This window comes from Seriola aureovittata, chromosome 21 (genome assembly GCF_021018895.1).
Source record: "Seriola aureovittata isolate HTS-2021-v1 ecotype China chromosome 21, ASM2101889v1, whole genome shotgun sequence".
Lineage (NCBI taxonomy): Eukaryota > Metazoa > Chordata > Actinopteri > Carangiformes > Carangidae > Seriola > Seriola aureovittata.
This window is the reverse complement of record NC_079384.1, coordinates 1,919,295-1,943,912: the sequence shown is the minus strand read 5'-3', so window position 1 is coordinate 1,943,912 and position 24,618 is coordinate 1,919,295. Positions and strand designations below refer to the sequence as shown.

Genomic DNA, 24,618 nt, shown 5'->3' with positions numbered 1-24,618 from the left:
CTCACAACTTAACGATTGTTGCTGCAGCTTGCCTTGTGACCATGGCAACCACATTAAGCACATCAAGGAAAATTATGCAGGACTTATCCAAGAAAAGTTGAATTTACGGCAAATGGGCTTGGATGGTTCATAAGTGAAGAAGCCTCTGGATGAGAGGTGATGCGTCATAAATTAACTCCTGCATAACGTCAGTGAAGATTCCCAGTCGTCCAAGTCTTGGTTATCCAAGAAAAGTTGAATCAAGAGCAACTGGACTTGGTTTTTAGCTCCTGATCCAAGAGGCTTCTTCAGTTCTGAAAATGAGACCCCTGTAAAAGGGTTGTAAATTTGTACTTGGACAGAAGTCGACCACAGTCAATGTAGCTGATTTGTCGTCTGCACAGAGTCAGTTGGATTACTAGCTTAGCATTTAGCTGTGACTATAGCACATGTGTACTGTAAGCCCAGTTCAACCCAGCTAACCTGTTACCTTGCAACACCAGGCCCAGTTGTATGTAGTTCCGGAGGAGGTTCTGAGAGGAGAGGTTTCAGAGAGTCTCCTGAAGGTGCAGACGAGCCTGGAGACCCTGCAGCTCTTCAGGAGCACCTACGAGGACCGCAGGGCCAATCTGAGCCAGTACCAGAGGAACGGGAGATTGGTCAGGCCTTGGGACTTTTCCCCGCTGTTGGTCTTCTCTGGACTTGACCGCTTTATTAACAGAGTCAAAGCCATAAAGGTGAGTTTTAAAACACAATTAATGAATCAAAATGTGCCAAGTGTCAGTATTGCTGGAGTGAAACTTACTTTGCAGTGATGCAGCAGCTGAGCTCGGTGCCCTCTCTGTCTCCCTTTAGGACATCCTGTTAACAGCTGTGGACCTGTTGAAGCTTGAGAAATTGGAGGTTGGTGGAGTCAGAGGCCGAGTCCTCAGCCAGCAGGTCCAGCTGCTCCATCAAGAGTTTGTGGACACGTACAAAGTCTTCACAGAGAAACCCTACGACTGCTTGGACCTCAACAACACGGTACGGAGTATCAGACGCACAGGTGGACCAGGGTTTTGCCCACTTGCCTCCTGGGGAGAATAAGCTGTCTTCTTGTAGAGCAACTTTTAAGATCAGTTTACAAGGGTTTTATGAATCGCTAGACACAGGATACACACTTAGTGTAATTTTTACCCCTGAATACTTCTCAGTACGTGCTCTTCTTTTCTCAAACACAGCAAACACAGCCTGGTCACTTCAGCGTTTGTGGAGCAAATTGTTTTTCTGCCAAAATAGTCTTTCCTCAGCTCCGTGTAGATGCTTAACCGAGATGTTTCCGAGTTGTAGCAAGAAAAGCAATTTATTTTGCTTGTAAGACCCAGTCAGTGTTCCCGGCTGGACGGCTGTGAGTCAGTGAGATGTGAAGGGGAATATGCGTTAGCTGGCGCTGCTGTGTGGGGTTTTGTCTGTCGGTCCAGCTGAGCTCTCTGCCCTGCAGGAGTTTGAGGAGGATGTGAGGGAGTTCAGACTGAAGGTGGACGACACGGAGCGACGACTGGGAGCCGTCTTCTGCCAGGCCTTTGACGACGCCTCTGGACTGGACCACGCCTTCAAGGTCTGCGGGTTTAATCTCTCTCTTTCTCGCAAACACAATCACAGACAAGTATTAGAGCCCTCTCACTTGTCTGATGTCTGCAGGTTCTGGATATGTTCGGCAGCTTGCTGGAGCGCCCCTTAGTGGCCGCTGTCGCTCTGGACCGATACCCTCACCTGGTCTCTGTGTTTGACAAGGAGCTGGACTCCTGTAAACTCCTCTACAACAAACATGTCCAGACTGCGGAGGAGCTGGGTGAGATTCAGTCCCCCACTAGGGAGGTCGTTAAGGTCATGTGTGAAGTTAAAAACATTAATGTTTAGGTGACTGGGTTAACTTAGTGTTCGAGGTTTAAAGGGTCGGTCCAATCAAACATATTATTTAATTTGGTATCAAGCTATGCACATAGTTTTGATTTGTTGGTCCAGTTTTTGAGATCCCTGTCTCTGGGAGTTGAGAGATATACATACATTACACAGTGTCCCCATTACTCTGAATAATCCACAAACACACAATCAACTGTCTCTTATTTCATATTTGCTACATAGTGTAATGTATTTACTGCCAGCCTTTTTATTTATGAATGATTTATGCTGTGAACTGCAGGCCTAGATTGGACTCAGCACTTCCCACAATGGAACAAAAAACCTTCTGCACAATGCTCTGGATTTTGTTGATGTGAAGATGAAATGATCGTATCAGTGTGTAGCTGTCAGTGAGGATCGCTCAGTGCAGCAGAAATGTCAGATACATTCAGTGTTTCTCAAATCCTGGGGAAATAAAACCAAAACTATCTTCATGGCTTGATAACACTATTCTTGTTATTCTGGTGAACCGACCCAGATCCAGCTAGTGGACCTAAGTTGAATGTTGTTGTCGATTTCTCTCTCCTGTCATTTCCTGTTGTCTCTCTACTACGAATTCTCTAATAAAGATATAAACAGCCCCAAAAATACATCAGTTAGATCTATAAGATGCCTCAAAGACACTTGGAAAAGACTCACTGGTTGTTGTAGGGATCCAACTTCTTGACCGTAAAGCTCCTCCAGTGTAAAGGTCTGTGTCCATGTGTAGTGTGATTATAGATCAGCTCTAGCTTCTATATTAATACTGTGAAAGTATCAAAGCCTCAGTCCACAGAGAAATGCACACAGCCTGTATTCAGAAACTGAGCCTTAAAACCAGCCGTCAGGACTTCTGCAACTTTGTGATGTCACAACAAAGCAGTCACCAAGTCATGCCCTAAGCCCCGCCCACCAGTATGAAACTTCAGAGCCTCTCTTCTGATTGGCTCACCGAACTGTTGTTACTAGAGCTCCAGAGAGAAGCCTGAGAGAGGAGATGTGAAAATACTTTTTGGTTCTTAAAACTACAAATATATCTTCTTATGGATCAAAACTTCAAATAGAACACAGAAGAAGAGGAAAAACTTCTTGATTAAAACCTGAATCTGATTAAGGCGATACTGTGAGTCCACATTATGGCGTCTCTGTAAAGTTCTTTGGTTATACTCTGGCGCAGCGTTAAATTGAGCATTACATCTCGTCTAACAAAACAGTTAGTTCTTATCTCTAGTCGTCACTGACTGTGTGGTAAATGTCTGCATTATAATAAGTAATGATCCTTGACCTCCGCAGGTTCGACTCCAGTGAATAAGAATATGCCTGCAGTAGCTGGGGGGCTGAGATGGGCCCAGGAGCTACAGCAGCGCATCCAGAGCCCCTTCTCCAAATTCAGACACCTTTCCTACCCGTGAGTCTCATCTCGCCTCCAACGCAGCAGATTAAAGAATTAATGTCGGTGTGGTTGTGCATTTTTCCAGCGGCTCTTTTGCATAACATTTTGTGAGCTGTTTTAAAGGCCTCATAAAAATCAGGTTTTGGAATATCGGCCCCTGGACAGAAACTTTGCAGGGGTGGTAAAGTCTCATCTTCTCTGCAGGTGTCTGGAGTCTGCAGAAGGAGCCAGGGTCATCCTGAAGTACGAGGAGATGATGCAACTGTTGGACAGGTGTGGGTCTTATATCCCTGTGTTTCTCTATATGTCATCAGGCTTAGATCGCTGTGTTACTGAATAAAAGAACAGAGAGGGAGATTAAAGAGAATAAACAGATTTGACTGTAAAGACCACGAGATCCAATCTCAGGAGTCAGACATCAGCTCCGTCTCTTCGTGTGATTTTCACACCAACACTGTTTTCATACTGAACATTTGTGATTGTGTTAGTTGAGTGCGTAACATTTATGAAGCAGCCCCTGAGGAGAAGCATGTAGACATGCAGCTCCGAGCGTGATTTATGTTCTCATTACTGCGGCGCTGCTCCGCAGATTATTTCACAGGACTCCTATAATCCCATATGCTGTGTCTCCGCTCCCTGATGCCAAGTGAGAAATGGCCTTTTAGACCACATTCAACATCAGAGGCTGAGAGATAAAGCATCCCAGCGGGCAGGAAACGCTGTTTGTCTGGGAGTCAAACTGAATTGTGTGAGAGAGTCAAAGGGAGAAAGAGAGAGACGCTCTGTTTTTACACTGCTGAGGAAAAGTCGTCGCAGAAAGGACAACAGCAATATTACATACGATGAGTCGAGAGAACAGAGAACACATTTTACTTGATCTCAAGGTTACAGCTTCATTCAGGGGGGAATCACGACATGAGCGTCTGTACCACATCGATTGGCATCCATTCCACAACCAATCCCACAATGACATGAGAGTTAAGTCAGGGGATAAAATGATAATCATAATAGCAATAATAATACTAATATTAATCAAAATAGTAATAATAATAATCATACTAATAATGCACAAACATTCACTAGGACTCAAAGATGAACTGATTAGATTTTGAAGGTCAAAGGTCACAGCGACTTGTGAAAACAATATCTTATGACAAATGGTTCATATTTTATCTGACTCTGGATAAACAGGGATGGAACCTGAAACTAGTCTGAGTGGAGGAGGCAGAGACTGTAATTATTATGTGCAGAGAGTAATATGGACCTTTAAACTTCAGCAGAGGCCTAATTAAACGTCTGAGTGGGTGTGCAGGGCCTTTTAGTGCTTATTGTTTTGATTATTTTGTCATTTTTCCAGCAGAAACAATGAGGATCCACCGATTCTCTTCTTCGTGCATGAGACCTTTCTGCTTCTCTGTGTTTTATATAATAATAAACTGAATGCCATATACTGTATATATTAACTCATAATGTAAATAATCATTAGGTGCAGCCCTAATATTGTTTTAGAGCTAAGATTAGGATTAGTGTTAAAGTAATAACTACAGTGCAGAGGAAGAGGTTAGTGAATTAATTAGTGTAAGTCCTTACAAGTATGGAAATATAAAAGTGTGTGTGTGTGTGTGTGTGTGTAGTATAGTGTGTAGAAGTCTTTTGTGAATGCACACGTAAAGATGCACACACACACCCAGACATATACCCCATTCTTTATGCCTCACACACTTAATATCATTCCTTTACCCCCCCACCCACCCCCCACCCACCCACCCAGAGTAATAGAATGATGAACAACAGCAGTTCTTTGCCCTCAATTTACTCCAATCAGAAATTAGATCCCTTGTTATGGTGTAATAATCATCGCCGCTGCCTGAGAATGAATGTCACCATTATTATACATATTCCAGTCAGGAACAGGGTGGGCTTCCTCACTCATTACCCCCACAGACAAAATGCAGTGTGATTTATGGCCATGACCACGGCATTTGATTGCCTCTGCGTCTGCGGTGCCACTATCAGGAAATGAAGCTCACAGCAGAAATCCAATAAGGAGCACACAGTGCGCACTGAAGTTCTCATCATAATCTCGGCTATTTACAGATTGATATAGCTGTACAGAGCCCTGACATATTGTCTGTTCCCAGTCTCCTGGAGATGAATCAGCGTTTATCCTCATATTACCACCCCCACCCCCACCCCCCATATGCACTGCTACCTCTGCTCTGCCCTTATTGTCTGCTTGATGTGGACGGGCAGATCACGCCTCTCACTCTGTTAACAGCCTCGGAGAATTGGGGAAACGGCTCAATCATATGCCTTTTAGCTGCTTGTTTGGCTGCTTGTGTTAATTTCCATGACGTGAGCTGTTTTCATGCCCGTGGCCTCGTGTAATAAAAGCCCCAGGCCTTTTAATGGGAATATGAAACAATTGTTTTTCTTTGGTAATAACTTCTGTTTGATTGTTTTGTTTGTGTTTGTTATTCCAGATACTCCTCCGGCCTGTACGAGACGTGGACGGAGACCGTGGGCGAGAGCTCTCAGTACAACCTGAGCCTGCCGTTAATCAGCAGAGACACGGACACTCAGCTGATCTCAGTCAACTTTAACCCGCAGGTTTTTAACATTACAAGAACTGATCCGAGACCAGCAGTGAGATGTGTCATTGCTTATAAAGCCCAGAGAAACAGTGGACAAGGTCTGAGTGATGAATTAGTTTGGTTATACGGTCCAGACGCTTCAACACATTCAATTTGAAATAAAATAATGGATCCTGCATTAAAGTGCCAAGTCTCAGCTTTAATTTGAGCAGGTTTACATCAATGTTCCTTTTTCAATCATTTGGATAGAGGTTAATTGTTGATTCATTGGTTCCTAGGACTTTTCCTCCAGAACTCCAGTAACTGATGGAGTTCTTTTTGTGCCTTTCTGTTTTTGCATCCTGTGCTTCTGGTCCTGAAGTCTTCTCTCGACCATTGACAAGGAAACATGTCCGCTTTGTTTGGGTCTGTGTATTTGGACGGCTCTATCTGATCATACACCAACAAAACAGACGCCACACGAAACCGAAACGTTACTGTTGAACTCGAGAATTAAGGAGCTCATTAAGAGGCATTCACTCTCATCAGGGTGCACCGCTCAACTAACGTAAGGTATCTTACCAAGTATCGTATCTAGGCAACACAGCAGGTCTTAAAGGCACATTTTACAGCTTACATTCTGGAGAGAATTCTCGACTTGTTGTGCAACCATAAAGGGCAAAACAACTCGCTCTTATATCTCTTATACCTCACACTGACAGACAAACTCCGCCTGGCAACTCTCAACTCTCAATCTACTCTGAGACCCGTGTTTTGTTTCTGTATGTTTCTGCAAACTGCAACCAGACTTTTTTGTCTCTGAGGTTCACCAGGGGTTTGAATCCTCTGAGGTTCTGGTCCTGAAGTCTTGATCGTTGACAAGGAAACATGTCTGCCTCTTGACTTGTTGTGCAGCCATAAAGAGGTTGTTCTTCTCCATGCAAATGATTTTCCTTCCAAGTCATCTGCCATTTTCTAGTTTTCCTGTGTGCAGCTGATTTTACCCAACAGTTGATTTTGGCAAACCACTGACCTTTGATATCTCTCTGATGGATTTTTGCTTTGCTTATCTTTTTCACTTGCATGGTCACCTCTTCACTCCTCATATTGACAGACAAACTCCACTTCACAGTCTACATGGTAGCTCTCAATCTACTCTCAACTTGTGTGAGCTCTTTTGTGCATGAACTAACACTGAAACAACACACATCTGCTGAAAAAACATTCAGCAGCCAAGTGTCAAATTACTTTTGAACCCCTGCAATTTGGGCACAAAGAATAATAAGGGCCATATCTCACACAGTTCTCTCCATATTGACGTAAACCTCCTCAAATTAAAGCAGAGACTTGGCACTTTAGTGCATCATCCATTATTTTATGTCAGATATAATGCGCTGAAGCTCAGAGCCTGAGGAGCAGAGAATGTGTAACTGTCCAAATACTTACCGCCTGGACTTTATATCAAGCTGATCTCTTTCATTAAATATCTCCCAGTAAGTGTCACACACGCGCCCGCAGCTGCATAAATCCTTAAATAAAGTTGTGTTTTCTGTGCACATTCATCTTTTTAATTAGTTGGGCAGTCGGTAATGTTGGGCCACGCTGCCCTAAAGAGTCGCCAACTGATCTCTCATTAATCTGAACTTCAGTGGAAAGTTTTCTAACACCAACACTAAAACTGTAGTACTCAAAAATATATATTATTATTTATTTTATTTTTTTACTCTGTAATCGGGCTCAAAAAACTCTCTCCTGCTCTTCCTCAGCTGGCGTCTGTGCTGAGAGAGGTGAAGTACTTGGAGGCCAGACAGACCGAGGCCATCCCTGAAACTGCAGTGCAGATCTACACCACCAGGGGGCAGCTGTGGCAATACGTGGCCAACCTGGAGGTCACCGTGAGGCGATACAACAAGGTTGGTGTAGAGGAGGCTATTAACTGTGACAAACATGTCTCTCAGTGGCAGTCTGAGGCTTTTCATCCGTGTTAGCATCAGTGTTAGCATCCGTGTTAGCATGGGAGTGGTAACATCCACTCAGTTCAATTAACTGTAGATCCTGCAGGTCAGCGTCACCTCAGCTAGTTCAGTCTGTGAACATGACCTCTCTGTGTTCGTGGTGTTGGAGCCTTTTGGAGGGTTTTTCATGTAAAAATCAGACAGATAATTTGACTTAACTGACTAACGCGAGGAGTTCTGTGCTCCTGCTATTTTGTGGTGAGTGAAATTCTGCTGTTATTTTATATGTACTGTATGTTAGCACTAATTAGCATGTGTCAGTGTCCGTGTTAATTAGCCAGCAAATGAATAATTCTGGGGTTAGCCTTTGAGCGAGGTGCCCAGCTGTGCTAATGATGCTAACGGGAGGGTACGCTTGCCACAGTTTCGCGGGAGTTAGGCACAGCCAAGATGGCGACGGCGGCACAGCTCACTCAGCTTCAGAACTGCTCTTGAGAAACCCATGGGTGAGGTTCAGAACCCACCTCTCAATATGACATAGATATATGTTTTTTCTTATCCAGATGGGACATCGAGGTACAGATCACATGTTGATGCAGAGGTATCAATGAATTCAAGGGGTCACAAGCTAACCTTTCCTCTGTGGTCATATTGTCAGCTTTGTCCTTAGCTATCCCAAAATAAACAATATAGATCACTATGACTGTGAATATTTGGTAAAAGAAAGATCCTGCTCTGCAGAGAATGAAATCTTTGTGAGCTAGGTACATCTGTATGTAAAATATATCATATTACCATAGGTAGCCTACCATGCTGACATTTAAACCCCAGCTTGAGGACAAATATTGCATTTCTTTTTGCCATATTAATGGCGTGAGGGGAGTGTTGCAGAATTGTGGGCCTGCTGGCACGGCTGTAGACTGCCGGTCATGTTTCATAAATGTCAGAATCACGGTGTGGATCAGTGACATTTTACTGGACTAAACAGCTGATTAACTGAACTCTTGCATGCAGAGAGAGAAAACGAGCAGATGCACAGTATTTTAATTTGACCCTCTGATTATGCAAATGAGGATGTGCATTGTGTGTATGTAGTCGTCCGATGACTTAAATGAGCGAATTAGCACATAAAAGATGCTGCATAATTCAGTTTTGGGTTATAGTGGGAGCTGGGCGTGGGGGCAAAATGGCAATGTAGCATAAAACAATATAAGAGCAATCACTGATGTAATTAACTCAGCCACGCTGAGGACGGCTCACCCACATGTATCGCAGCTGCCTCACTCAGATGATTACATTTTAAAAATACAGCATTTCATTGCTTCAGGTAGCTAAAAGCTCAAGTCCAATTAAGTCATAGCAACATGGATGGCTCCTATAATGAGGGCTACACCCCGTCTTGATGCTCTGGGCTCCTGTGTGGCCTTTCACTGGCAGTTATATTAAAATGATATTTCTGTACACACAGAAATTTAATGGGAGCTGGAAATCATATCACATCTCTGTGTTTTCTCTTCTCTCCCTCCCGCCGCCTGGCTGCAGGTGATGCACTCTGTGCTCGACGTGGAGCATCCTCTGATCCGGGGCCAGCTCAGGGACATCGACACGCAGCTCAGACAAGCAGAGGAGAGTCTGAACTGGAACGGCCAAGGTCTGGACACTCACTGATACTAGCACATGTAGTGCTGCAGAAATTACATGTATATGTCTTATTTTTGTTACTGTTAAAGGGTCGGTTCATCCACGTTACAGAAAACATATTTTGCTCACTTACCTCTTTGTCCTGTGAAGCCATGCAGATTTGCAGTGTTAGTCTCATGTATCCATGTATTGAGATATAATACTGTGAGGCTTCACCACAATACAAAGGATGTGAGCGAGTTTCACATCTGGTGCTTCGAACAGTGACCTGTTATTCCAGAAACAATCCACAGACTCACTGCAGAAAACTGAATATATACTCCTCATGCACCGTTAACAAGAGCATGTTTTTATTCAGTGTCGTGTGGATCACTGAAGGTTTTCTTGACAGAGAGAATTACCTGGATAAACCACTCAGGTTTTGATTTTTAGTTCAGCACCTCTGCAACATTACATGGATGTTTTCTATGTGATCAGGCTGAGTTTATTCTCTCTTATTCACATTGCAACGTAGTGCAGCAACTGTAAGGTTTGTCTTGCCTCACTACTGATTAGAAGACTGCTGCTGTGCAATGACCTTCTCTATGTACTTGCCTTCATTCACTACGTTAAAGAGCAGCGATCGGCACATGCAGGAGGTCTGCAGCACAGCAGTGAAATATCCACCAATCACGGCCTGGTGTGTAGTCAGACAGACGGTCACAGAGAGACTTTATAGTGTTTCTGATCCTTTAATAGTTTAACTTTCTGAAAAAGGTGCTTATTCACTTTCTTTCCTCGTGTTTCATGAGAAAGTCAATATTGATATCAGTTTAGAGAAGTGAATCAAAGCTCACTGAGGCTCTAAGTACGTCAGTTCACACCTGGCATGAACTTGCATTTCCAGTGACCACTTGTGATCGGATCTCACTTCCCAGCTCTATATGCAAATCAACGCATGTGTGTTGTTGTTCTCAGCCAATCCAGGTCGGTTGTCAATGTGTGTGTGTGTGTGTGAGAGAGAGAGAGAGAGAGAGAGAGAGGTAAGGAGGGGCTGAGTGAGTCATTGCTCTGCTCACAGCTCTAATGAACTCAGGGTTTATTCATTTGGTGTAGTAAAGTATTTTCAGTTCATTATGAACTGTGTTGGGAGTAATCAGACTGTGTCAGAGGACGTCAGTGAGGAGGCGGTCCTTCAATATGTGGACACACGTGGCCCAGAGTGATCACATCTCAAGTCGTCCTCGATCGTCCACCTGTTATTGGATCACCTGAGACAGAGGTTAATGCCAGGTCTGAACAGGTCCATAAACACACTGTAGTTCACTAACTCATTAACACACGTTATGTCTTGTTTGTTTAATCCATTCACAAACAGAAAACGGTTTGTGGCGTCACTGATGTGAGTGTCTTAGTATTATTTTTGAGTCTTGTCGGCACAGTTAGGTTGAAGACGTTGGTTCTCAGTGGGTGGACAGATAAACTGATAACTGTTCTGTTTATGTTTATTCAACAAGGCACAGCTTGTCGTTCATTAGTGAGCTGCAGAGGTGTAGGTGTATGTTTGAACTGTGAATCTCTGCTTCCACTCTTTATTCTAAATTAGACAAACAGTGTCCCGCCTGCAGCTCTGTGTTCAAAACACAGATGAGTTTGATATTTATCTTCTCATCTCACTCTCCAGAGCAAAATAAATCATTTCCCAAGATGCCGAACTATTAATTAAAGCGTTAATCTTACACTACAGGTCACTTTTGTTTCTGTTTGTTGACATCTTGAATGCTAAGCTGACAGCTGGTCAGTCTTTTCCTCATTCTGCTGCCGACGTCTGTCACTGCTCCGGCTGCTCACAGCAGATATTATTACTGTATAATGCAGCACGGTCTCACACCAGAGAGACATAAAAAAAACATAAAAATAAGTAAGAATGGCAGAAGTGTTCAATCATTGATAAGCTCTGACTGACACGGCGCTGGCAGACATGTTGTTGGTTTCTCCGACCTCAGGAGTCCCAGAGGAGCGGAGCAGAAACGAGACGAGTGTTTACTGTACGAGCCGACACAGCACACACACTTATCTCTTTCCTGCGCTGTGTGTGTGTGTGTGTGTGTGTGTGTGTGTGTGTGTGTGTGTGTGTGTGTGTGTGTGAGAGAGAGGATTTCCATCTGCTCCGGGTTTATTTGATGAAAGTTCAAGGGTTTCTACGGGTCCTTGATATCCTTGAAAGTTTGTGAATTTGTGAAGAGTGAAGAAAAATCATGACGTTGAAAGGTTTTAGAAATAGACATAAATGGAAATGGGTTATTGAAAGTTCTTGGATTTATATATTCTGTGCAAAAATAGAAATTCAAGCTTTTTTTTATATACATATATTTTTTAACTTAACATTAGTAAATAGACGACATGCTGCTGTGTGTATGTGTGTAAGAGATCACATACTCTAGTCTGCCATCACTAACACAACACACATTCAAGCCTTTCTCTCTTTTTACTTGATTAATTAAACTTTATGTCTCAAACTACTGTATGCCTTGTTGGGTCCTTTAATTTGAAGGACTTGGACCTGGAAAGTCCCTTAATAAAGTCCTTGAATTTGATGTTTAAGAAGGTGTGGGAACCCTGGACTATTTTCTCTGCATTGCATCTTCTGGCTCTGAAAAGCATTTAGGACTCGTATAAATTATTGTTGCAGTCATGAGCTCCATGTTTGAAATAATTTCAGTATTACATAACTTAACAAATAAGCTTATATAAGCAAAAAGAAGAATTAATGAAACATTAAATCAATAAAGGCTCATTTACTTAAGCTACACAGGCTCTAAACAAATCATCAGAGTCTTATTAAAACTACCATGTTAAACAGTTAGCGGTGTTAGTTTAAGCCACATAATAAAACACACAATCCACAGTGGTTAGGTGCAGCACTTACTGCCTGTTGTGCATGCAGCATTTTGTAATAGTCCTTACACAGGCAGACCCTGGAAGTGTACTTCCTGGAACAGTTCCATGTGTGGATGTGGAATTATGATTGATAGTTTTAGAGGCCAGAGAAATATATGAGCCTTTTGAATGTGGCACCATATTTATTCATGGAGTTTGTGCAATAGAGTCGTCGTCTGACCGGCTGAGAGCGGCAGACTTTCTTTGGCTCCTCACGTTTCTAAATTTATCTTTTATTAGACCTAATGGAATAAATTCTGACATAAAAAAGAATAATTTCAGGCTGTTTTACGACAGAAGGAAACATAAGAGAGAAATGCTGGAGCATCTTAGTGGCAGTGTGTTGGCGCTTGCTGCAGACGTACATTCGATTTCTATTAGCTTCTAATTTGGTGACATATTGCAGGTGAAGTTTTACAAGTTGGAAGCTTCAGTGTTTCTACAGAGAGTGAAGAGAGTTTATCTCCTTATGGATATTATTCAAAGCTGTGAAGCACGTTTGGTTTACTTCACGGAGACTTCAGTTGTCAAACATGTCTTAATTGCTCTGCTAATTGTAATGCAGGCTAATTGTGCACTGTAGGTGGTATAATGTAGGTAAGAATAAAACACACTGCACATTTTCTGGGGGATTCCAGTATTTCAGTCACACACTCTCATCCCAAGTTGATTTATTCTTCTATTTTCTGCCCTATTGACCACACTTCTCCGTCACCCCCCCCCCCCCTCCAGGTATTTGGCAGTACATCCAGGAGCTGCGAGACTCCGTCTGCGACCTGGAGAACCGACTCCAAAGAACCAAAGACAATGTGGAGGAGATCCAGAGCTGCATGAGGTCGTGGGCCAGTCCCGTGTTCGACAGGAAGGAGGGCAAAAAAGATGCAACGCTCAGCCTGGAGGACAGGGCCGAGAGGCTGGACAGGTTCTATAGCCTGATCCGGTCCTCGGGAGAAAAGATCCACTTCCTGCTAAAGGTTGTTAAAAGATGTTTTGATCACGATGAAGTCAGTTTTTCAGATTTGCTTTGTAAATGTTGGTGATTCAGCATCGGTGTTTCTCTTCATGGCGTCTCAGAACAACCTGGAGCTGTTCAGAGCCGAGCCGTCCTCGGAGGAGTGGAGGGCTTACGTGGAGTACGTCGACGACATGGTCATAGACGGGTTCTTCAGCAGCATCGAGCGCTCTCTCAAGTTCTTCCTGGACAACACAGGTAGGACGCTCACTCAGAAACACTCACACACTACACTACGTGTAGAGCTGTAGTCGATGCTGTTGGTGTTACTACTGTTCCCTCCATGCCAGATGTAGTACACCCTCAGCACTACTCACTACTCTGACTCCACTATAAACTGAAAACATCGTCTCCCAGCCAGCGCCGACTTGGACGGCTTCTCTGCAACACGTCCTCAGGGCTTTTGAAGTCAATTGGGTGTCCGCCTGTATTGGCTGTGGACATGAAATAGTTCTGGGCTCGCTTGCGCTGGCATGAGTTTCGTCAACCACTTTAGATGAACTGGGATGTGGTTCAAGATGATGGTGGATTGTTGCCAGGCTGCGACCGTGTCCACTTCTTCTTCTTCTTCTTCTTCTTCTTCTACTCCTCCTTGTTTGTTTCGCTTCTGCTTCATCGTCCCTTCCTTCCTGTCTCTGTCCTTCTTCTCCTTGTGTCGGTACAGAAAGTCTTTGATGATCAGGAAGCTTTTTGAATGTGAACTCCTACAGTGTTTTTCAGCGAAACATGATCCTTTATGAAATGAAAGATTTCATTAAAGCTTTAAAGCCGGCGACAGTCGGAGCCGGAGGCGTTACGTTTGTCCGTCCCATTCTCCTGAACATGATATCTCACATTTACTTGGGCTAAAGGATGAACTGATTTAGAATTTTCAAAGGTCAAATGTCACTTTGAAATCACAAAGCATGTTCTCGGCCATAACTCCCTAATTCATACAGTAATTCCAACACAATTTAACTCGAATGTCTATAAGGATAATTAACTTTTATTAGGTTATAATAACTTATATTAATACTTCTGGATGCTTTACAATATACTAGATGTCAACAGCCGCTAAGAGCATGTTCAAACCCCCAATAGACTAGCTTAGAAGTTTTTTTTACATCTTTTCTTTTCGTTATTTTCATCCTCTGCTTTTGCTTCTTCTTCTTCTTCTTCTTCTTCCTCTGGGGAACTTTAACCAAATTTAAAGTTACAATCGAGCTGAAATAGACGGAGAAGGAGAGACGAGGGGGGAGAGATGGGAAATGTCACGCTGCAAAGGTCCACAACCGGACGTCAGCTGGGGTCGTTGCAGGTCACGGTCGACTTCACTTACATTAGAAGTGTTTGTAGTGAAGTTTCCATTTTCTTTTTCCCGTTGGGTCCAGACCAGAGAGCTGGTGTGGCCCCTCTGTTCGAGGCTCAGCTGGATCTGAAGGTTCCTGACATGGTGTTCACTCCCTCCCTGGAGTTTGGAGCCGGAGACAGTTTCTTCGAGTTGGTGGAAAGCCTCGTCAACGATGTGTTCAGAATTTCGTCGCTGGTGCCGCGACTCGCTCGGCACAGCCCCTCCCCCCACTACCAGGTACTGTTGGTCCCGATGCAGCTCCGACATCGACAGTGCACCCGGAGTGGTATTATCTGAACATTAAATCTCTGGTTGGTGACTCTTTGCCCTCAGGCTGACATGGAGGACATGGCCGACCTGGCCGACATGCGTCATCTCCTCATGGAACGCGTGCAGGGCGTCATGGCGGCGTGCTGCGAGTTTCGCAACTCTCTGGAGAGCTACAGCTACCTGTACGTGGACGACAGGAAGGAGTTCATGCGTCAGTTCCTCCTGTACAACCACGTTCTCACCAGCCGGGAGATGGAAGTCTACGCTGAGGATGGAGTCCCAGAGAGCCCACCAACCCTGGAGAGCTTCAGGGAGCAGGTGGACGGGTGAGTACCGGTCGAGCAGACAGTGAGCACGTGTTTGTGAATGTCTGCCAAATCGAGTGAATGTAATGGTTTACCTGAGTGAAGTCTTTCTGTCATGGTGCTGCAGGTACGAGAAGATCTACGAGGAGGTGCAGGGTCTGGAGCCGGTGCATGTGTTCCACGGCTGGATGAGGGTGGACGGCCGCAGCATGAAGAGTGCTTTACTCAACACCATCAAAAAGTGGAGTTTCATGTTCAAACAGCATCTAATGGACCATGTGACCAACAGGTGAGACAGTATTTAAATCACCCTGGTAAAAGCATTAGCTTCTGGTGGCTAATGTGGCTCTGATTGTCCTGTTGGCCACTGAGCTCGTTATCTCTTTAAGTTGCTCTGTGAACAGTTTGTGTGGGTGTAGGTATTAAGAGACCAAAACAGCTTTCCTCCACCCAAGAAATATTTCCAAGTGCACCTGTTTTTAACTCAGCAAGAAGCTGTGAGGCTCATTCAGGCTTTTATTTCAGGCAGCTTGGACGACTTTAATGCTCTTTTTACTGGTCTTTCAAAAAAAGTAAATCGAGAAACTACAGCTAATCTAGAATCTGCTGCTAGACTTTCAACAAAAACAAGGATGAGAGAGCATATTACTCCTATTCTGGCTACACTACACTGGCTCCCTCTGTCCTTTAGAATTGATTTTAAAGTCCTTTTTACTTGTATACAAAGCTCTTAATGGTTTGGTGCCTCTTACATCACTGACTCCGTTGTTTTATGTTCCTCCACGAGCCCTTTCATCCTCTGCAGCAGGATCTTCACCCGCTAAACACTGGAACACCCTGCCAAGAAATATCGGGGGGGGGGGGGGGGGGGGGCTCAGTGGACAGCTGCAAACATACCTGTTCAATTCAGCCTTTCAGAGGGTTTTTTTTATTATTGTTTTTTAAATGAATTCCCGCTTTAAATCCCTTTTTCCTTTTATATTTGTCAAAGAACTTTGAGCTGCATCCTGTGTAAGAAAAGATTTTTATTATCATTATTATTATTATTATAGTTTAAATTTACATGATTTGTAGTGGTGCAATACTTTTCATACTGTGCGTCAGTGTCAGATCTTTGGGGATTTATCAGTATGAGTAGAGCTGATTGATTGATCTTCTTTTAGTTTGAATTAGTCTTCCACACAGCAACTGCAAGTCCAGCTGCTTTTGACTCAGCCCTTAGATTTTCCACTGACTTCTCTTCATTGTACTGAGCAATTAGAGTCTAAGATCACGGTTTTCTGTCCTCAGTCTGTCAGATCTGGAGAAGTTCATCAGCGTGGCCGAGGCTGGCCTGGGTCAGCGGGTGGAGGAGGGTGACTACGGTGGCCTGGTTGGGGTCATGGGTCACCTGTTAGCGGTAAAGGAAAGACAGAACACCACGGACGCCATGTTTGAGCCTCTGCAACAAACCATCGCTCTGCTGAAGGTGTACGAGCAGGAGCTGCCTGATGTGGTCCACAAACAGTTAGAGGTGAGGACTGATGTTTGGTCGTTTCCGATTACTTTCACCAGCATGTGTACGTTCCTGTGTTTCTTCCAGCTGAGACAGAACAATTTCTCTTACTTTTACCTTGTGTCTACCTCTGCCCGTCTCTGTTCCACACTCTTCCTCCTGGCCATTCATCATCTGTCACTCCTGCCCTCCTTGTTTTTCCCTCCTCCTCTTCATCTCCCTCCCTCTGTATCATTGTGTTTATCTATCTATCTGTCTGTCTGAAGGAGCTGCCAGAAAAGTGGAACAATGTGAGAAAGCAGGCGGTGTTGGTGAAACAGCAGGTGGCGCCGCTGCAGGGCATCGAGGTGGCGAGCCTGCGCCGTAAGTGTGCGACGTTCGATGTGGAGCAGCACACCTTCAGGGAGCACTTCCGCAACAACGGGCCCTTCAGGTACAACTGATAATTAACATTTCAAGCAACATATAAACACTTCATAATAATAATGAAGTTATTTTTAGGAATTCATTATCAGTAACTATAATTATGCTTAAATTATTATATATTCTGTATATATGCTGCTTATCCTGTCAATGCTCAATAGAGGGAGGAGGAAATTTAAAGTGTGACTGCTTGAATAGAGTTGTCCAGAGTCAGTGAAGGCAGCACGGTGCACAGCACAGCTTCTTCTCCGTGACTAAGTTCAGCTCGTAGCTTTGAAGAGATAAAGACTGTCGCTCCCCTCACCTTCTCACTCGATAACAGAGACCTGTTATCTCGAAGCTCTCACATCCGACAAGGCTAATTGAATCTTAACGTGATGATAATTAATTCATAGGTAGAGATGCTTCGTCATAATGTCTAATTGTCAGATTAGTTATGTGTATAATTGGTCTCTTAATAACCTGGTGATTATTTTCCCATTAATGTCATGGAAGTCATTGTTAATTGTCACAGTGTGCAGTTAGGTCTGGTGTCACTGCAGGCGAATCAGGCTTGGCAAACCTGCAGCCTTTCATTGCCTAAACAGCCTGATTCATACTGGGCCTGAGCAAACCTGTGTGTGTGTGTGTGTGTGTGTGTGTGTGTGTGTGTGTGTGTGTGTGTTTTGATGGGCGCCTGTGTGCACTCATGCATCCGTCCAGGTTTGACAGCGAGAACCCCTACCAGATGTTGGACGCGTTCCACTGGCAGATCCAGGAGCGGGAGGCGGTGATGGCCTCCCTGGTGGAGTCTGCCAGCCTGTTTGAGGTCACCGTCTCCGAGTACAAACAGCTCCGACAATGCAGGTAAAGCCCAAAGCTGGAAGGAGAAAGCACCGCGAGCCTGTGCCAGATTTGAAACTAATGAGCCGCTATAGCAGAGGTGCTCTTTTACATTCACACTCAGTATCTAAAGCGCTGCCATTTTCACGCTGGTTTAATTCACTTTGTCCCCTCTCCTTCGTCCCCCGAGGCGCGAGGTGGGCCTGCTGAAGGAGCTGTGGGACATGATCACCATGGTGGAATCCAGCATGGCCGCCTGGAGGACGACTCCCTGGAGGGAGATCCACGTGGAGGACATGGAGCTGGAGTGCAAGCGTTTCTCTAAAGATATACGGGGCCTGGATAAAGAGGTGGGGGGGGGGGGTGTGGATGTTTAACACAGTTAACAGGGTGGAAAGATGTGGACAGGAAAAATTAATCTTGAAACACTGACATGAATAAGTAACTTCCAACTGCAATTGACCACTGAACTGCCATTTCCCCTTCAAAGCCTTAGCAAGCGTAACTGGGCGTGACAGGCCATGTTGAAGCAGTGAGCAGTGGACTGTAGTCAGGGAAATCTCTAACGTTAGCTTAATCAGTTAGCTAGCAGTACCAGTTGCCATTTTAACTTTCATGTTTGACTATAAATGAGAAGCTTACTCTTCTCTGCCTCCGTCTGAAATCAAAGATCCGCTTGATTTCAAAAGTTATTAATATTAAAAGTTATTAATAACTTTTGAAATCCCCCCATTTGTGCTGTACAAGACAATACAGCTTGTCAGGTGTAGCAATGACAAACAAGGGAGTCAGAGCAGTGTGTGTGTCTTCACTCTGTGTACCGACGCAGCTGGAAATCACTAAATGTGTGTAACTGCATCATGAATTTCAACTAAAATGAAACTAAGATAAAATCCTGAATTGCAGCTTCAGGCTCCCTCACCTCTGTCACAAGCCCTTGTCCTGATCCCTGGCCTTTGTCTCCTGTAGGTGCGAGCGTGGGAGGCCTACACAGGATTGGACAGCAGAGTAAAGAACCTCCTCACCTCCCTCCGCGCCGTGGCCGAGCTCCAGAACCCGGCCATACGAGCCCGACACTGGCACCAGCTGATGACTGCTACCGGAGTCCCCTTCACCATGGACCAGGTTTCCAGTTTATTCTGTAGTGTTGTTACAGCTCTGTCCATCTTTAGCTGAGCGTTTTCATATAATAGTTTTTATTATTAGTGCACTTGTAACTTTTGAAATAAGCAGTGATGGTAATAGTGTGCCACTGATAAGGGAGAGCTTCAAGAGGAGATAGACACACACACACACACACACACACACACACACACACACACACACACACACACACACACACAGGCAGTCTCCTCCAGTTATTTTCCTATTTTCTTCCCCGGCTCTGTTGGACCTTATAGCTGCAGCTTCTCTTATAGAAAAGTAACAGGAGGAGAAAACTTTTAATCCTTTACCACGAATCTGCCTTTTAAGGCAAATACTAAAACAAGTGGGTGACTTTTTATCGTTAGACACTTGCCATAAATATTTACCTACGGTTACATGGATTTACAACATTGTTGGATTTGCTTTGACATCGTTATTTTTTATGGTTTAAGGATTTTTATATCACACTACCCGGGATGAGTGATGAATCATTTTCATATGAAAACAGTGAAAGAGTTGCTGGGCAGCGCAGCAGCAGCGAGGCGTGAGCGTCTCTTTGTGCATCAAAGGGTTAAATTGTACATTTATGAAGTGCTTTAGAGGAGATTTCAAAATATCAATAGGTCATGTGCTCCACAGCTTTGGGCCGTAACTGAAAAAGGCTGCATTCCCAATATTCCTCCAGCTGTTACTGAGAAGCTTCAATAAAGCAATGTGGCTTGGTCCTTGCTCATTAAGGCCTCTGTGCAGAAGGAAGAGGACCTTCAAATCAATTCTAAATGTAACAGGAAACCAGCGCAGAGCAGCTAAAACTGGACGAATGTGTTCTCTCCTCAGGCTTCTTCCAGAACGTCCAGTTGTCAGTCATTTCACACACGTAGTAATCGTCCTGCTGTGGGAGGTAAAAGGTTATAAGACCCGAGCCCCCTGCAGGCGGTGAGCGTTACTGCTGGAGTAAATGTCATTTCCTGTCGGCGGCGCAAGAGTCAAAGCTGCAGAAGCGCATATTTTTCTTTGTTGAAGGTGACGGAGGTTAGACGGGGACTTCAGATCCGCAGTTTGATTATAAAAACTGCTTATGACAGTGTGTCCTTGTTAAAGTGAAACCAGCTATCACAGCCGGTGCTCACCTGTAATATGTCACTAATATTATCTCATTATGTAATGTAGCTTATACGAAGTGCTGACGGGGTTCTCTGTGAGCAGGAGACCACTCTGGCCGACCTGCTGCAGCTCAACCTGCACTGCTTTGAAGAGGAGGTGAGGGGGATCGTGGACAAGGCAGTTAAAGAGATGGGGATGGAGAAAGTCCTCTCTGAGCTCAACTCCACGTGGACGGGTACAGGAAGGGAACTTTGGGAGTGAGAGTTTTTCATCCTGCCGTCCAGAGTTTGTGACCGGTTGACACGGAGTGTTGCTGATCCCCTCCAGGTATGCAGTTCCGGTACGAGCCCCACCACCGCACCCAGGTGCCTCTGCTGCGCACGGACGAGGAGCTGATCGAGACGCTGGAGGACAACCAGGTCCAGCTGCAGAACCTCATGTCGTCCAAGTACATCGCACACTTCCTGGATGAGGTGTCGTCGTGGCAGAGCAAGCTGTCCGTGGCCGACTCGGTCATCTCCATCTGGTTCGAGGTGCAGCGGACGTGGACTCACCTGGAGAGCATCTTCATCGGCTCTGAGGACATCCGCTCACAGCTGCCTGAGGTGACACGAAAATACCTACACACACACACACACACACACACTTAATTACAGCTCTATATTTCAGGTGACACACTTAACCTGCCATATGAATGCAGGTAGCATGACTGTTAATGGCTGTTAATTAAGAATGCACTAATGAGCCTGCACTCTCAGCTTAGGAGCTGAGATTACACAACTTTTTAATTGCTCCCACGATGTTGGGGCTGCACTTAAACCCAGATGTTTGCTCTTAAACCTGTGATTCTGCCCTCTCTCTCTCTCCTGTGGGAACCTAAACCCCCCCCCCTCTCCTGAAACCCTCTGCAGGACTCCAGGCGCTTCGAGGGGATTGATACCGATTTCAAAGAGCTGGCGAGCGCCGTGCGCGAAACGCCCAACGTAGTGGAGGCGACCAATAAACCGGGCCTGTTTGGAAAGCTGGAGGACATCCAGAGCAGGTGAGAGGTCTCTCCATTTGTTCTCCTTGTGTTGTTGTTATCAGACACTGACTGTGTGTGTTTCTCTCTGCAGGCTGTCTCTGTGTGAAAAAGCTCTGGCAGAATACCTGGACACCAAGCGTCTGGCCTTCCCCAGGTTTTACTTCATCTCCTCAGCTGATCTGCTGGACATCCTGTCTAACGGGACCAACCCACATCAGGTGGCTGCACTTATTTTTTTACCTGAGGGGCAGAAATTAATCTCCTGCTTCTGTTTCTTTTATGCAGCACTTTCTGCAAGTTGCAAGGTTTAGCTCCTCTGCTGTTGACTGCTGTAGTTCCCTCAGCGTCCACACAGGGGCAATGTCGGTCATAGTTTAGCAGCCTGCTCCAGCCTCCATCATCAGGACATTGTCTTATGCATTTCCAGCTCCAGGAAATAAATCACTGTTAAGCACAACTTGCCACTGAATTTCTGTGAGAGGAAGTTAGCTGGCGTGCAGCATAACATGGATCCTACACTTCTGAACCCCAGTAATGAAACGTTATTTATTTGTGCGGCGGTGAAGAAAAATACCAGTCAGACCATGAGCTGAGTGTAAATTGAGCCTGACCTTCGTGTGTGTGTGTGTGTGTGTGTGTGTGTGTGTGTGTGTGTGTGTGTGTGTGTGTGTGTGTGTGTGTGTGTGTGTGTGTGTGTTTGCTCAGGTCCAGAAGCATCTGTCTAAGCTGTTTGACAACATGGCTAAGATGCGATTTGAAGCAGATGGAGAGGGGAATCCTTCGAAGATTGGTCTGGGCATGTACAGCAAAGAGGAGGAATACGTTCCCTTTAATCAGTCCTGTGACTGCGCCGGGCAGGTAAAATAGACCCGTAATCCCATTTTACGTCTCTAAAACTGTGGAGCCAAAACTTCCACAGGTCGAACTAAATGCTGAAGATGTTTGTTAGCTTCTTCTTCATTAGTGTCAGAGCTGACAGCGGCTCTGCAGACGTCTGTAGATGGATGTAATAGTTTCGAAAATTCACTTACCTGCTGTTTTTCTATAACAGAAGGACACTGAGGGAAAATATATAACAAACACAGAAATCATAACACACAATAAAGGTTACAAATGAAATTGAGTTTGTCGTGGCCCCTGGGGTTTCACATATCAAAGCCTATAAATCCATTAATTTTCCATTATATCCATAGTATTTGCCTGACTCCACATCCACTCTAATGCTTATTAATGACCTCATTTGGATCAATTGATAAGAGAACCCGTTGGTGCTCACTTGATAGACAGCAATGTTTTTCTTCATTTGTTTTCATGGGCCTGTTTTTGGTTTTTCCGTGTGTGTGTGTGTGTGTGTGTGTGTGTGTAAGGTGGAGGTGTGGTTGAACCGGGTGCTGGACACCATGCGCTCCACAGTTCGCCACGAGATGACCGAAGCGGTGGCGGCGTACGAGGACAAACCCAGAGAGCAGTGGCTGTTTGACTATCCCGCTCAGGTAAACAGGCTCAGAGGGTTTAACCAGAATCACGTCTGTTTCTCTCTGAGATATTTCAGTCCAGTGCACACATTCACTAATGCCTTACACACACACACACACACACACACACACACACACACACACACACACACACAGTATTTTTGAACACAGGTATGTATCTGTGATAATGGGAAATTATTCCCACCTGGAAATGCTTATAATTCAGAAAAGTAAGTATTTGATTCTCTGAATGGTAAAAATGTGTGTCTGACATGGCTGATAGCTGCTGGGTTCGTTCCACGTATTCAACAAATCTTCCCTCTCCGTTCGTTTATGATCCGATGTTGCACCAAAATCTGTGAAACCATCTGTTTCTGAGCCGCTACAGATTCGAGGATGAGAAACAGGCTGATGTGTTGACCAGACGTCGACAGATGAAGTGCGTGTGATGCTCACTTACAGTAGATCTGCACGTTACTTGGCAACAGTTTATGCTACTTCTACTATTTTGACCACTAGCGCTAAAAATGTGACAGACAGCCACTAAAATCCAGGATGTGACGTGGAAGAAAAATCTTTTTGCAAGTAGCAATAAAGCTGAAATTCCAATAAACACATTATTACGAAGTTGGTGTTCATACTTTCTATACTAACGTTAGTCCAACAAAAGAATTAGCAGTGCCGTGTGCATTTCTGACAACCAGGGCCAGACGCGTTATGCTTTGGGCTTGAACTCAAGGATGGACTAATTAAAGTTTGGTGGTCAAAGGTCAAAGGTCACTCACAAAATTCATTCACTAATTATGACACAATTTAACTCAAATGTCCGTAAGGATAAAATAAAGTGATGACATTCCATATCCAGAGGGTCAAAGGTCAACTTCACTGTGACATCACGATGTTCTGCAAAAACACTGTAACACAGAAATTGGTTCTAAATGATCGATAATGCATTTAAATCTCTCCTGCCTTGTCTTGCACTGACCTGTGCTGGTCTGCAGGTTTCCCTCTGCGGCTGATATTGAAATCTTAGCCTGCGAGGTAAAACGTATATAAAGCATTCATCACTCCTCGTGAATCTCCCTGCTCTGAGAGCCAGGGTCGTAAACCAGGTGACCTAAACAAGCGTGTCGACATTTTTTATCAACTCAAGATTTTTCTCCCGTGTGGGCCGTGACAGCCGGACAGTTCGGTGGAAATAAGATTGTCTAAAAAGTGCGGGGGACGTCTCCCTCCGGTCCTCACCTGTAATTAGGCCCCTGACAGATTAATGGACAGGTGACATAAAAACTGCTCAGCCTGTCCTGGGCTCACTGAAGCCGACTTTTCACACTCATCAGCAAAAATTAACTTTGCATCTCAATCCAAAACTTTCCCCTCACAGAAATGAAGAGTTTGTGAAGGCGAGTGGCTGCCAGCTTTATGTATGAAACATATAGGCGTGTGTGAGTGTGAAGCCCGTGAGCTTCACATGTCTCCGCCGGCTCAGTTCCTTCATCTGCTTGATTGTTTTGGGTTTTTTTTTGGGACTCAGGTGGCGTTGACCTGCACTCAGATCTGGTGGTCGTCCGACGTCGGCATGGCTTTCGCCCGTCTGGAGGAAGGCTACGACAACGCCATGAAGGAGTACTACAGGAAGCAGGTGTCCCAGCTCAACACCCTCATCTCCATGCTGATCGGCCAGCTTACACCGGGCGATCGCCAGAAGGTTATGACCATCTGTACCATCGACGTCCACGCCAGAGACGTGGTGGCCAAGATGATCGCTCAGAAGGTAAAGGGGGGGGGGGGTGTATAAATTCTTTTGCAGGCACAGTGACTGTGTTTTTTCA

At 44.8% G+C, this 24,618-nt stretch overlaps 1 protein-coding gene across 1 annotated transcript in view; it reads left to right on the top strand.

Moving 5' to 3' along the window:
* The window catches only part of dnah9 (dynein, axonemal, heavy chain 9), a 129,564-nt gene that overhangs the window by 5,971 nt on the left and 98,975 nt on the right, over positions 1–24,618 (top strand). The window contains exons 6-31 of the mRNA XM_056366696.1: positions 483–716; positions 835–1,002; positions 1,460–1,576; positions 1,660–1,810; positions 3,193–3,307; positions 3,497–3,565; positions 5,776–5,902; positions 7,632–7,778; positions 9,363–9,471; positions 13,113–13,354; positions 13,455–13,590; positions 14,763–14,959; positions 15,056–15,318; positions 15,425–15,586; positions 16,588–16,810; positions 17,059–17,225; positions 17,918–18,061; positions 18,228–18,387; positions 19,007–19,162; positions 20,390–20,522; positions 20,615–20,892; positions 21,199–21,329; positions 21,403–21,529; positions 22,017–22,169; positions 22,679–22,804; positions 24,321–24,560. Coding sequence (XP_056222671.1) covers positions 483–716; positions 835–1,002; positions 1,460–1,576; positions 1,660–1,810; positions 3,193–3,307; positions 3,497–3,565; positions 5,776–5,902; positions 7,632–7,778; positions 9,363–9,471; positions 13,113–13,354; positions 13,455–13,590; positions 14,763–14,959; positions 15,056–15,318; positions 15,425–15,586; positions 16,588–16,810; positions 17,059–17,225; positions 17,918–18,061; positions 18,228–18,387; positions 19,007–19,162; positions 20,390–20,522; positions 20,615–20,892; positions 21,199–21,329; positions 21,403–21,529; positions 22,017–22,169; positions 22,679–22,804; positions 24,321–24,560 — 4,275 coding nt within the window. The remainder of the gene's footprint in view (positions 1–482; positions 717–834; positions 1,003–1,459; positions 1,577–1,659; positions 1,811–3,192; positions 3,308–3,496; positions 3,566–5,775; positions 5,903–7,631; positions 7,779–9,362; positions 9,472–13,112; positions 13,355–13,454; positions 13,591–14,762; positions 14,960–15,055; positions 15,319–15,424; positions 15,587–16,587; positions 16,811–17,058; positions 17,226–17,917; positions 18,062–18,227; positions 18,388–19,006; positions 19,163–20,389; positions 20,523–20,614; positions 20,893–21,198; positions 21,330–21,402; positions 21,530–22,016; positions 22,170–22,678; positions 22,805–24,320; positions 24,561–24,618) is intronic.